We start from the raw sequence: 12,571 nt of genomic DNA, 5'->3' as shown, positions 1-12,571 counted from the left end.
GAGCGTTTTATTGAATCCTGTCGACCGTCCCTTTTTGACATCAGAACAGGCTGCAGCTGACATGCAGACTAACTGTCTGGCAGAATTGCTTTGTCATTTAGTCAGTCTTAGTACAGGTGCAGCAGTTAATCGTCATGTCTCTGTGCAACTCGTTCACTTTCCATGTCTTTTGATGTTCTTGTGGTCACAACACAGCTTCTGTAATAAGTGTAATTGTGGGCTGGTTGTTTGAGCAATACAGTTAGGGTCAAAGGCTAATTTAGCTGATATTGTTCTTATTTGCCTTCTTAATCACAATTTTTCCACATTCTATTTAAGAGTTTGCCCTAACCTTCCACTTTTTGATGTTTACAGGATGTTCACCATGGTAACGGCACCCAGCAGGCCTTCTACGGTGACCCCAGCATTCTCTATCTGTCACTGCATCGCTATGATGATGGAAACTTCTTCCCTGGCAGTGGAGCACCTGACGAGGTGAGAGGGACCACCAGTCTGTCCCCCTGCTGTTTAAATGTATGTGTTACTAACCCAGTCGTATATGTGTGTGTTTGCATTCCAGGTTGGCACCGGAGCAGGTGTAGGCTTCAATGTGAACATGGCGTTTACTGGCGGACTGGAACCTCCAATAGGTGATGCAGAGTACCTAGCTGCATTCAGGTAAGACAATTATATCATCTGCTGCTTTAGAGACAATTTGTGACCTGAATGATCATGTTGTAGATGTTGATTTTCCTTGTGACATTAAATATCTGTCTTGTGTACTTCCTCCTGTGGCACCCTTTGAGTATGCAATGCCTTGTTTGTCCAATGATCTATCAGGGACTGTTGACTTCTATTAGGTTCACTATCTGGGGCTATGTATAACCTCCCTCACACACAAAAAATATGCATGTATAGACACAGCTTAAAAAAGACCTACAAGTGTACAGGCATGGACTCCCCCCCGACATGAACATGTCACATACAAATTTGGTTCATGCTGCTTACAAAGGAGCAGGTCTGGATTGGTTCCAGCACTCTTTGAAGATGAGCCCATGGTTTGTGACCGTGTGTCCATCTGGCCTGAGCCAGACACATCAAACCGTCAGTCCACTGAACTCTCACAGCTTTCAGCACGCAATCCCCCGGAAGCACACCTTAACCCGTTAATGCACCACAGACCCCTTGTGATCTCTCTCTCTCTCTCTCTCTCTCTCTCTCTCTCTCTCTCTCTCTCTCTCTCTCTCTCTCTCTCTCGCTCTCTCTCGCTCTCTCTCTCCTTTATATTCCTCCCTCCCCTCTTCATTCACCTCTTTCTACCCTTCTGTGTGCATGTGCACTGATGACAACTACCTGAAATATATCATACTACAGACATTATTTATAACCCATCACTAAAAACAGCCAGTGCAGTATGACTCACACGCTCCTCACTGCTGATACATATACACTTGAATCTACTTTGCCAACAAGTATCAACTTTTTAATAAGATGTATAAGAAATTTATACTTTTTATTTTTCATGTGATTCTCCAGAAATGTAGTGTTGAACTGACATAAAGTTTGTGGACTCACAAGAGAAAGACGGGTGATAATTGGTGGAGCAGAGGCTGAGATAACTGGATTTATAATCCCTTTGTGCATCACACTACCAAAAACACTACATCCTACAATTCCCTCAATGCAACTCAATGTTATCTTTACTTAAACACTTACTACATCCCAAATTCCCATATCTTTTACACACCACACCTTCAATTTGTAATGCATTTCGAGTTTTAGTGCAGCAGTTATTTTCTCAAACTTTAAAGAGCCAGAGCCACAGACATTATACAGCTGCTTTCACAGGCTGTGTAGCACTCATTGTGATGAGTAAACTAAATTGAATGTGTAAAATCAGTGGGCTACATCTTTAACTCTTGCAAGGGTATTGCTGCACAGGCATTATGGGAAATATTCCATCTGTGTTTGGGCTGATCAATATTCAAGCTAATAGGTAACAAACTGGTCTTAAGTGAAAGCAACCCCCACTCTGTTAACATTAAACTCTGTTAAAATAGTGGAACCACTTGGACAAACAGCAGTTTTGGTATTGATGTGTTTGTTCAGGGGTGCATGCATTGCATCTGAGTGCATATGAAGGGGCTTGAACTGTGTTTGTGTGTTCTGTTTATGTAATTGTTGGTTATTGAATCAGCTTTCTTTGCATTATGGAAATGGTCCAAAGAGATAAAATGAAGGAGATTTTTGGTGTGACCCTCAGACCCTGGCGCCATTAATCCCCTGTGGCTATGCAGTATTGAACAATTTATAGGCCCCACAGGACAGCAGCAAACCTGTCTCTCAGCTCATAGATCTACCACACACACACATGCAAGTACACGTGTAAACACACATGCACATGCTGCATACAAGCTCATAGAAATGCAGAAGGCTTTGCCTCAAACATACATAAAGGTGCATGTTTTATGCAAAAGAACACAAAGAAACAGATGCACAAATGTTCACACATGCAGCTTTGACACCAGTGTGCTTACACACGCATAACATGGACACCTGATACACAGTTTCTCTCTCTATTTAAATCTCATTGTTTATCAATGTGTTGTGGTCCTATCCCTCCTCTCTCTCTATATATCCTTGTTTTCCTCTCCTCTTTTCTTTGGGATGCGTGCCAGCACCTTCCTATTCCTCCGCTGGCCTGTGCCACGTTGCATTTGCAGGGGATCAAGTCTGAGCCTCCAAAAAGCACAGAGAAAAAAGATAAGAAAATTGGCCCTAATGAAAACCAGAAGCACCCTCTCTTTCTCTCTCTCTTCTTCTCTCTCTTTCTCTTTCTTTCTCTCTCACCTCCTCCTTTCACTCCCTCTTTTGCCATGAACTTGGAAAGACGAGAGAGGAGGAGAATTAAACTTAATTCAAACCAGCTCTCCGCAGCGCCAGATGACAGGGCTTTGAAGTGTAAGTGTGCGTGTGTGAGTTTTTTGCTCTCTTATTCCCTCTCTCTTCTCCCACTCTCCTCTACTTTTTTTTATGAACGGAGGGGAAAGCCCTGAAGCTCTCCAGTTTAACCGTTTGTTGGCTGGTTTGATGAGCACTGCACCCTCTAAAGGGCAGAGTTTATATTTTCTTCCAAACTGAACCCTGCCAGGCCTTTTACTGGTTGGCTGCACATGAATTTCTCTGATGGTAATGGCTCATCATTTGGCATTTTTCTGGCATCGTAATATTATATTACCGTTAGAAACCTAGGACTTAGATGATAATGGTAATTAGCTCTGGTAAATACAGGTTGTATATAGTAACGTAATCGCCTTGTAAATTGAGAGATTTTAATGGTATGAGTCAATGTGTCCAATTTAACTGAAAAAAACTTAAAAACATACAAGACATCAAAAGTGATTGCATATCTGTTTGTAAGAAAAGTAATTATATTTTAAGATGTTAAATAACCAGTTTATTTTATGACATGTTATGAAAACAATATGAAAATCATGTGCTTTTTTTATTCTAATCTTTTCCATTTCATTCCACATTTCATGCCATATTTCAGTTGTTGCACTCCAAAAAAGTATATTGGATCAGAAGGCATAATCAAGATGTGGAAAAAGTATAAAATAGGAGCTAGAGTTATTACACAAAATTATTCAATCAAAAAATTACCCTTGTACTCTGGTATTCACCTGTGCAAGTGCATTTCTTTGCTCTTGAAATCAGATGACAGGTGCCAGAAACTTAATGCACCCGTCAGAATCGGAGGAGGAATAATTAGTCAGAGCAAAGCAAAGGGAAAAAGGCCTTTTTTTGAGGTTTAGCCTGATGAAGTTTGCAGTCTGTAGAAAACAGAAGCAGGTTTAACGGACAAAGGAAGATGTGTTTTATGGACACATATAAGCAGAGATGCTGGCAGTGAAAATACAACTTCATGTGTCTGTGATTATGTTGGATAAAAATGTCTTCATTCCAGTATAAAAAGAATCAGCACACAATTTTTAATACTGCTGGATAAAATACACTAAACAACATCATAGATATCAATTTTCACACATAAAGTGTACTACATGCGACCATTAATGAAGACTTCAAGGGTAACTCCACAGACTCACTCAGCCTTTGAAAACAGTCCAGTAATGGTTAATGCAGAACTGGAGAGCCACATTAGACTTGCTAAGTTGCAGACTGGGGTGTGGAGTTGCGTGTTTACCAGGCAGGGAGAGTCCAAGAAAGACAATTATCAAGGTGCATTAGTTGAGTGTTTTTGGAGCTCAACCCTCTCTAGAGACTTAAGAGTTGTTGCGTTGATTTTCATCATCCCTTTTTTTTTTATCTCTGCAAAAGTGCAAAACCAAATTGTTGGAGTTTAATGACCATAAAACATTTCCACACAGTCATCAACACCTACAGAAACTGGCACAAATTTGTATACCTGTTGCTAGGTAAACAAAACAACATACCAGGCAACATTTTATGATACATGCTTGCCCAGCTAATTCCATTCACAGTAAGATCTAGCTGTGAGAGAGCCAGCAGTGGTTTACTTTGCAGCGTCTTCGCTCAGGATGTCCCGTAGCTATGGCTGAGTCGTAAACTCTCCCCTCCCTTAATTAACAGAAAGGCTTTTTCATCTCCACATACATAGTCTCTGATTCACGCACAATTAGTCCTCCTTAAAAACCACTGGCTTCCCCTTCTGCTAGTCTTCTAATTGATTGCTGTGGCTTTTTATTTCTTTAAATGTCAGGATTTTTATTCCAGGGGGGGTTGGGGGTTGGAAATGATGACACCAGCAATTTTCAGCATCAGGACCAGAACTGACTCTGTCTGTGTTCAAGGTTGGAAGAGGGGGATGTGGGAGCCCTCGGTAGTTTAAGAATCCTTGGCGGTCAAGGTTTCCCTCTATGTCTTGTGTTAGCCCACATAAGCGCCTGTGGCCAACATCCTTTAGTGTGGGGTCTTTTATGGCCCAAATGTTAATGGGCCATGGCTGTGAGTAAGTTTGTGAGTGGGCGGAGAAAAAGAGAGAAAAATGTGAAACACATGCAATAAAATAAACAGGAGGTGAAAAATATTAACTTGCTTAAGCATAGTGGTTGGTAATCACATAATTGTCTTGTTATTTGTGAGGTTTTCCCATGAATTAATGGGTTTTTGATCGCTGTCTGATTGAAAGCTTGTTGACACAATGGAACATGTGCATGTAAACCATTTTAGACACGTTTACACTAAATTTAGCGCTGACATAATTTTTCACCTTTATGATTTACTGTTCATTCATACCTTGACTCATTCAGTCTGACTTCTTTTTCCAGACTCCTCCCCTGACTGGTTCCTTCAGTCCTTGCTCTCCTTCATCTTCTTGCTCTCTGCGTCTTTATCTCTCTCACTCCAACTCTGTTTTTCCATCTTAATTCTTCATCTTCTTTACATGACGTTTTCTTCTGAAATGTTGCCAGATGCATGGTAACACACAGTGACGCACGCACCCTGTGTATGCTGGCTGTCTGAGATTACCAAAGCGCTCCTAATACTGCCCCCCTCCTCTCCCCCAGACAGCTGTGTGTACGTATGAGTGTTGTGTTGTGGTGGGGGGTGTGGTGTGCACAGTTGAGGGTTATAATTTGGTGGTGAACAAGAGATGGAAAAACCGGTGGCCTCCGGAGTTCAGGGCACGCTGCTCGCCCACAGCCAGCAAACCATCACCGTGTTCCTGAGGTCGGCAAAGTACAGGGGACCCACGGCGGAACCCTGTGGTACTCCATCACTCAGACCTCACCAAAACACTGCTTGTCCAAATATCATAGACCCCAAAAAAAATCCTGTGCAGAACCTGAGCAACAGCAAAGCTCGGGGAACCACTTGTTTGGCCATCTGGGAAGTCTAACTATTTATGAACTAACTGAGAACTGTTAAACAAGATTACTGGTTTGCCAATCCTGTTATTATAGACCAGTTCATAAATCCTGATTACAAACTTATTGTTGCACTCAAAAAAAATCACATTTTCTGATTAAGGTAATAAAAGAAAACCAGAGGGGAAGTCAGTTTTATTAATTCATCTTTAAGGAATTTATAAATGATCTTTTTTGATGATCTCATGTAGTCTAGTCCGATCTGTGCAAAACTATTTTAGTATTAAACAAACAGACTGGATGTTGTTTTTTTTATACAGGTCATCAAATAAATCCAACTCATGTATGGATTTTCCAGCCGCAACTTGTGTGAATGACACATTGCTCACAAGCGCTCCCTCCCTGCCAGCTGTGTGTTAGATGAAGGTTGTACACAAACAACCCTCATTCACCACACCCATCCAGTGTTAGAATTATCCTCCGTACTTAACACACATACACACATGCAATTATATCTGTCCTTCCGTTTCTCCTTTTTACTTAAGAGTCTTGTATTGCTGCCTCCACTTTTTCAAAATGACCACTTCAGGACGTTCATACTGTAATTTTCACTGCCACACACATACTGTGCATACAAACTCATTAGGTGGATGTTTGCTTTGAAAACCATGAAAGAGAAAGCAAGGCTATAAACAAAATTAGAATTACAGCGACTGATATACAGCTACTCAAACTAATTTGGTGGAAATAAACATTTTTGGAAATTGTAGCTAGTTGGCACGACATATACTACAGCCATCATCAGAATGAATGATATGAAGAACAGAGGTCATCATCTTCTAGCCATCAGAGGTGGCAGAAGTGGCTTTGCAGAGTTGTCATGTTTTCTTCTGTCACAAGCATTCACTTCGTTTGTCTACAGCAAGTTGTCATACTTCTCAGTAAATATCTCCCCCCAAATTCACAATTTGCTGCTTATCCAGAGGCAGAAATAAAAAAGGGTTTAAAATAGTTTTATTGTAGGAGAATCTTAATCAAAATATGGAACATGTTTGAAATGTTCCCTTTAATTCCCCTTAGTGCTTCATTTCATGTACTTTTTGAATCTTCCTGTATGTTCAGACTGTTTGTATCCCCATTGGATAGCTAATTTTCTGAATATTTTCCCCCTCAGGCTTTGTGGGGTTTTTTTGGAGTTTTTTTGGGAATCGGTTGAGCAACAGTCTCTTATCTTAAGAAATGTTTTCTATTTGGCTCCCTGGCCTTCCTGTCAAGGGCAAAATAAAAACCCAAATGCATGAATGTAGTTGTTTTCAAATGGTGTCCTTTATAAAGTCATGATACTTGGTGACAAGATTGAAAGCTTAAATTAAATATACATGCCTGTTTAATTGTCTTACATGTCATTACAGTCTCTAACATAATTGCATTGTTTAGTTAAATATGCGTTTTTCTTTTTGTTGTTTACTCTAGGACGGTGGTAATGCCTATCGCCAATGAGTTTGCCCCAGATGTGGTTCTGGTATCTTCAGGCTTTGATGCAGTGGACGGACATGCTCCACCCCTAGGAGGATACAAACTGACTGCCAAATGTATGTAATGAACACAGCTGTCCAGTTAATTAATCAGCCATAGCTTAATATGCTTCAAAGAACTTTAAATGATACGTGCACATTATGATGTATGCTCTCAATCATGCCAGCCATATATTCTGCCTGTGTAATGCGTCACAACATTTTGATGGTGGGAAAAACTCACAGATGTACAAACACACTCACTTGTCTTTATTTTGTTCCTTTGTATTCTGATCGAGTCCTTGGCGTGCCAGCAAAGAGCTTTTCTAAAACCATCCCACAGATCTCAAATAAGAGCAGCGGTCTTGGTTGTAAGGGGGTGATATGGGTGGTTTACAGAGGATTGCAGGAAGAGGGGATGGGGGTAAAATTCAGGGGAGAAGAAAGTAAGGCTGGATGCATATATTAAAACTTCCCTCCTCCTGAAAGAAAAAGATCAGAGGCTTTGACCAAGTCTAAATGCAAAGCTGCATTTATTAAAATTAAACCTGGCTCATATTATGGCTTGTTTTTTGGCCCCCAGTAAATCCACGGTGCACTCCCTTTCTCTCTTCCTCTCTCTGATGCAGTCACCCCTTTCTTCATCCATGATCAAACCGCCTTTTCTCTCTTTTTTCTTTGATCAATATCCAAAAAGGAAGTTGGAGCTTGAACAGCACTGCTCCCCCCATCTCATTCTTTTTCTCCTCTCTTTCTCTGCCTTCCCTCTGCTGTCATTTCCTGTGTGTCCAGGCTTTGGCTACCTGACCAGGCAGCTGATGGGTCTGGCAGGCGGTCGGTTGGTGCTTGCCCTGGAGGGGGGTCATGACCTCACCGCCATATGCGATGCCTCCGAAGCCTGCGTCTCTGCTCTGCTTGGCAACGAGGTAAGATGAGAGCCAAGAGGAGGAGGGATAAATTACTGTCAAAATATCCTCATAAATTGCTATCAAAATATCCTCGAGCAAGGCACTAAGATTCAAGAAATCCATCAGAAATCACAGACTAAATCCTTGACTGCACTTTGAACAGGTACTGAAGTTTTCATGTGTTTATACCCTCTTATATTCTCAAACCCTCAAATATTGAGACAAATGATGCATGGATGAAAAACTATTAGAAAAACACAACTTATTTTTTGCCTCTATTATTTATAGTATTGTGATGTCATGATGACATCTGTTCTTTGTGTTGACAGAGTTTAGAGCATTATTAATTACATTTATAAATAGCTTGATTAGTAAAGTTAATGTTTAATCGTATTGCAAGTGATCATGTAGGATTTAAGCCCGCCGAAGAGCATCTGGTTTATTTTGTTGTGAGCGTGAAATTTTCTAAATGCACTAAACTTGACCTCTTGATTTTCATTTCTGGCCACTGCTGATGCCAACAATTTGCTTGAGTTTGACATTAATAATATCTACTATTTGTCAGTTATTATTATGTACGTGCATAATAACACCTGACTAATAGTAGATTTTGATTAATTCTTCCGATTGTGGGAAAATTTAGATATTGGATTGTTTGAGCAAGGATGGTAATAAGAAATACTCCAAAACACAGTGAAGCTATAGCATTTGATGGCCCTGTTACACACATAGTGTATTTTAAGCTAGAAATATTAGTGTACATTCCTCTTGTCAGTAGCACTCTTTGAACCATATTTTCTTCATGTTTTCTTATGCTAGTGCCTGCCACTCCGAGAGGAAGTCAACACCACACACGCATGCTACACACAGACAGACACGCATAAATACGTCAGAGGGAGAGGATTTCCAGGCAGAAGGTTAATTGTGGGAGTGTGTAGGCCGGGCTGTGGAACTGAACAAACATCGGTGCTTTGTGATTCATGGCGCACAACTGAATAGCAACTCCTCCAAGCCGCCCACTCTTTTCTTCAAGCTAATGGAGAGGCTGGAGTGCTTTCTTGAACAGGCTGCTCAATGTCATTCTCTCCTTCCAGATTATGCATCCAAGATAGCTCACTTGTTTTATTGTTTAAGGACTACTGAATCGTGGTACAGAACAGGGATGATAGAGCTCCATGAGAACATAAGAGGGTGTGTGTGATCTGGATATTCAGGCTGTATCCAGCTTGCTGTCCATGTCTGGCATCAGAGCATGTCTCCACTGGTGATGCTGTTTAGTTTTTTGTTTACAATCCATTTAATTTCTTACCACTAATGAACAGTGAAGAAACACACATTTGCTTTTAGGCGTAAAGCCAGAGAGGAATGCAACGGCTGTTTGGAACCTCACTGTGGGCACTTGAACATTGTTAAATTGTTTTTAGTGTGTATCAAATGTCACAAACTCCATTTGGGAGATGTGTTGCGCTGTCTGACTGTGGCTTGACTGATCGGATCCTTCTGCATCAGCGGTGTTTTTTGTGTGTCTTCGCAACTGTATGTAGGACTGTCGACCTCGAATTTTTGGTGTCAAGTCCTATGTATCTCAGAAAAAACATTTTCAGATTCAGGTGTAAGGGGCGTGTTTAAGTATAGCTGTCATTCACTGCAGCTAGTTGAGGGTGATTCTCACCTCACCCGCCCATTCCACCTATACAGACTAGAAATCAAAACAAAAGAACAATAAGAAGAACTATATTTGAGCATTTGGATGTGCTACTACGACTACTGACAGATCCTCTCCTTTAAATTGTTGGTGATGTGCATGAGCAGCTGATGAAATTCACATCATGCAGACTGTTGTGGTCATGCAGAAACAGAAAGAATATGTTTGCATTTAACATGCTCGAGCAATATACACCTTCAAGACGCTTTGCAATCCAACCTCTTACAGATGTAATGAATAACTTAAGCGACTAAACAGCGTTCTACTTAGCAAATACCTTTCCCTTTTTCATTTCAGCCATACAAGCTGAAAGTAAATTGCGTCAACAGCAAGAAAGTACACATCAAGAGTGAATATCCAGACTTACACTCTTGCATTAACTTCATTTATTTTGAGAAAGTGACCTCTCTCAGTGTTGACGCAGGCCTACCCACAAGCACACCCTCTGAGTGTTAGTTGTAATTGGAATGGTTACTGTACCTGCTAAAGCCATTATCCTCTGCCCACTGAGGCATTCAAGAACAGTAATACTGATTCATTTGGGTCTGCATTTCCTATTAGATATATACTACAGTGCCTTACAAGACATAGCGTATAACGAGTTGTCAGTGTTTTGTTATAAATATAACATTAAATACAGTTTGTAGCAAAAGTCCCAGGATAAGTTTGTAGTTCTTGCCATTGTTTTGATATGGCCTTAAATTGATGGTTGTAAAGATAATTTTACATGAATACAAAAGTTAGAATTCCCACTTAAGTAGTGTTTATTGAATGTACAAACATAATCTTATTTTTGTCTTGACTTCAAACTACGTAATAGTACTTTAAAAGCACTCAGTTGGATCAGCCCTTAAATGTTTAGCTGTGAATCCTGGTATCTGTGCATCCCAGGGCCTGTTTGATCCAGCCCTGCAGACAGCTCGTGCTATAAATGAGTTCTTGGAATCGTAAAAAGAAAAAACGCATGGCCTCGTTCCATGTGGATCTTGGAGTTGGAGCAAAACAAACAAAACTATAACATAGGATCACATTAATAATGCTTGGTTACTGCAACAAACCAGTCCACCGTCTTGTGGAACATGAAGACATCGATCACCAGCAGAAAGATGAATCAAGTAGAAACTTTGAAGGGATACTGGAGAGACTGGGGTTTAGTTAAAGCACTGTGGAGCATGTCAGCAGTGTAATTAACCCTCCAGAATGTTTCTTCTATAGAGGAAAGCACTGCTAAGTGCCAAACCTGTCAATGAAAACTACAGTTCTGCTTGAGTAAGTTTTACGTATGAGAGGGAAATGCACAAAGTAAAGTCTTAATCGAATACTTTAAATCTATTTACCTGCACTGTGCCCACCAGAGGCTCAGAGCAACTTAACAGAGCAATTACAGCTGGTAATGATTCAGGAATTCAAGGACACTTCAGCAGGGCGGATGCTTTTTGCTGTCACAGAGGTTCGTACTGAGGACTTCCAGTTTGAAGGACGCTCTCCTTACTCACAACACCGCCCTGCTGCAAAAATAATGAATTGGATCAGGGGATTTGCTTCTTAGGTTACAGCGGCTTGCAGAGCACCAGAATCAGCAGGGGTTTGGAAGAGGCCACTGGATGGGTGCCATAGGGAGCTGAAAATTCGAAAATAGGCAGGAGGCAGTGAGCGTCAATTGCCTCAGCCCTGCAGGATACCTCTCTCACCCGTGCACCTGGGGCCCCGTCACTGGTACACATCTGAAAATGTTTACCCTCACACCTCTTCCAGCAGGGTCAGCCTTTGCCTAGGGATCAGATAATAGAGGGAAATGGAGTAATCATTTGAAGTCAGGAGGGAGGAAAGTATTGTTATAACGCAGCTGTACAGAGTACAGTACCTGTGCAGGTCTTCAAAGTCTAGAAAGGTATGGAATTCATTTTAATAGTCAAATATTTGTATTGATTCCTGATATGTATGATTTCATATAAGGGGAATACAATCAAAATACAGTATTCAAGTCACAACTATGAGGTTTCAGCTTGAACAAAAAATTAATGGTCTCATGACAGCAGTCTTATAGGATGCCTCATTGCCAGGTAATGGCTTTGAGAAAGTGGTGAGCAACACAAATGTAGATGTTGTTGACTTGCTAAGTATAGTACCTAGAGTTCTCATGACTTGTACCAATTGGCTCTTGGGCAACAAGTGATATCAGCTGCCGTGAACAAAGGCAGATCATTCAGCTGTGTGCAACTTTGATAACTGATAGCAAAGGAAAAAATGAGACTAAAATGTCCCTGATCAGATCAAAATGGCAGGAAGCAAGTGCTTTTATCATAATCTCAGCGAAGGTCTCTGTAATGGACGTGGAATGTAGCTGGAAAACGTCAATGGAGGATTGAGCTAGAGGGGAAGAAAAAAAGGCCTGGGTTGTGCAGGGGGTTTTTCTTTCTTTTCTTTTTTTTCATGCTTGCTGACAAAGTCTGACAAGGTCCTTGGATGGCAAATGAATCAGTAGTAACAGAATATTTCATTAAATTTAAGCCTGATGGGGCACTGTAGCAACAAGGCAAATCTGGTCAACAAGTGGCCAACAGTCAGATTGAATGTGTCGACTCAGAGGGTTTTTTCTAGACGATAAAACTTGTG

The 12,571-nt window shown here is 40.9% G+C and overlaps 1 protein-coding gene across 2 annotated transcripts in view; it reads left to right on the top strand.

Moving 5' to 3' along the window:
* hdac4 (histone deacetylase 4) overlaps positions 1 to 12,571 on the top strand; it is a 127,219-nt gene that overhangs the window by 105,112 nt on the left and 9,536 nt on the right. For both annotated transcript variants that reach the window (XM_062432455.1, XM_062432456.1), the window contains 4 exons: positions 355 to 474; positions 560 to 657; positions 7,302 to 7,420; positions 8,135 to 8,268. In XM_062432455.1, the coding sequence (XP_062288439.1) occupies positions 355 to 474; positions 560 to 657; positions 7,302 to 7,420; positions 8,135 to 8,268 (471 nt within the window). The remainder of the gene's footprint in view (positions 1 to 354; positions 475 to 559; positions 658 to 7,301; positions 7,421 to 8,134; positions 8,269 to 12,571) is intronic.

This window comes from Scomber scombrus, chromosome 13 (assembly GCF_963691925.1).
Source record: "Scomber scombrus chromosome 13, fScoSco1.1, whole genome shotgun sequence".
Lineage (NCBI taxonomy): Eukaryota > Metazoa > Chordata > Actinopteri > Scombriformes > Scombridae > Scomber > Scomber scombrus.
The sequence above is the reverse complement of the archived record's forward strand: the minus strand, read 5'-3'. Positions and strand labels throughout refer to the sequence as shown.